This window comes from Kryptolebias marmoratus, unplaced genomic scaffold (assembly GCF_001649575.2).
Source record: "Kryptolebias marmoratus isolate JLee-2015 unplaced genomic scaffold, ASM164957v2 Scaffold55, whole genome shotgun sequence".
Classification (NCBI taxonomy): Eukaryota; Metazoa; Chordata; class Actinopteri; order Cyprinodontiformes; family Rivulidae; genus Kryptolebias; species Kryptolebias marmoratus.
This window is the reverse complement of record NW_023665789.1, coordinates 25,440-26,530: the sequence shown is the minus strand read 5'-3', so window position 1 is coordinate 26,530 and position 1,091 is coordinate 25,440. Positions and strand designations below refer to the sequence as shown.

The following is a 1,091-nucleotide window of genomic DNA, read 5'->3' as shown; positions in this document are numbered from 1 at the left end:
GGAGGAGGAGGAGGAGGAGGAGGTCAGCCTGATGTTAAAGTCAGATAAAAATAAAACATGTCCTCTGGGTGTCTCATGTTTTAACACATCTTACTGTTAATGAGGCTGACAGGAGGGAGGGAGACGCAGCCGGGGGGAGGAGGAGGAAGAGGAGGAGGGGGAGGAGGAGGAGGAGGGAGGGGGAGAGGAGGAGGAGGGAGAAGAGGAGTGTTTACTCGAAGCTCAGAAGAAGGTTTTTCCTCCCGCTGAAGACAATCTGACGGCATGACGACAGTTTCCTGAGACAGACAGAGAGAGAGAGATCTCCTCCTCCTCCTCCTCCTCCTCAGTTTCCACGGTGACAGCATCCCCCCTCTTCCTCCTCCTCTTCCTCCTCCTGCTGCTACTGCTCTTCTTCCTCCTCCATCTCTGAGTCCGGCTGCTGTGGGCTCGTCCGTGTCGTCAGGATGGGAGATAAAGGAACCAGGTGAGATTCCGTCTTTGTGTCCTTCTGAATTCTGCTCTCAGGGTCCATTACAGGGTTCTGTTGTGATGGACCGTTACATAACGGGTCAGAACCTGGAGGGGAGTGACGTCTGTGTTCAGCAGCTCCATCAGAACCATTCCTGCCTTTTATTTTGACAGTCAGCAGACACAGGAAGCTTTGGGAACAAGAGGAGTTTTATTCTCTGTGAGGGTCAGAACTTTACTCGCCGGTTCTGGAAGAAGTCCAGGTTCTCCTCAGAGACCCGGTCCAAACATGAAGGCTCAGCTGCTGCTCCTCTTCATCACTGATGAAGCCTCAGAACACCAGGTTCTGTCGGTTAAAGTTCAGAACCAAGAGTCGGGTCCAAGATGTTCTCAGAAAGTCTGTTTTAATTTGAAACTCCTCTGATTCAGAATCAGCTTCAGGTTATTTCAGCTCAGAAGGTTCAGAGAAAAGAAGCTTTTATTTTGACGAGGTGAAACAGGAAGCAGAAACCTTCAGGTCCTTCCTGTCGCCCGCCGCCTTCCTTTTAAAGGGATCAGTGAAGTCGGTTTTATTTTGAAAATACTGTTTTTGAAGCTCCCTCATCCCTCAGAGTGTGTTGGGGATGACTCTCAGCTACTAC

General features: G+C 50.4%; 1 protein-coding gene across 3 annotated transcripts in view; it reads left to right on the top strand.

Moving 5' to 3' along the window:
• Nucleotides 1-184: 184 nt before the first annotated feature.
• The window catches only part of arrb1 (arrestin, beta 1), a 21,253-nt gene continuing 20,346 nt past the window's right edge, over nt 185-1,091 (top strand). For 2 of the 3 annotated variants that reach the window (XR_005232879.1, XM_037974448.1), the window contains exon 1: nt 186-466. Coding sequence is in view for 2 of the 3 variants with exons in the window: in XM_037974448.1 (XP_037830376.1) it covers nt 447-466 (20 nt within the window). In the remaining variant the exon portion in view is untranslated. Of the gene's footprint in view, nt 467-1,091 lie in introns of all 3 variants that reach the window. The other variant, XM_037974449.1, reaches the window with a different exon arrangement.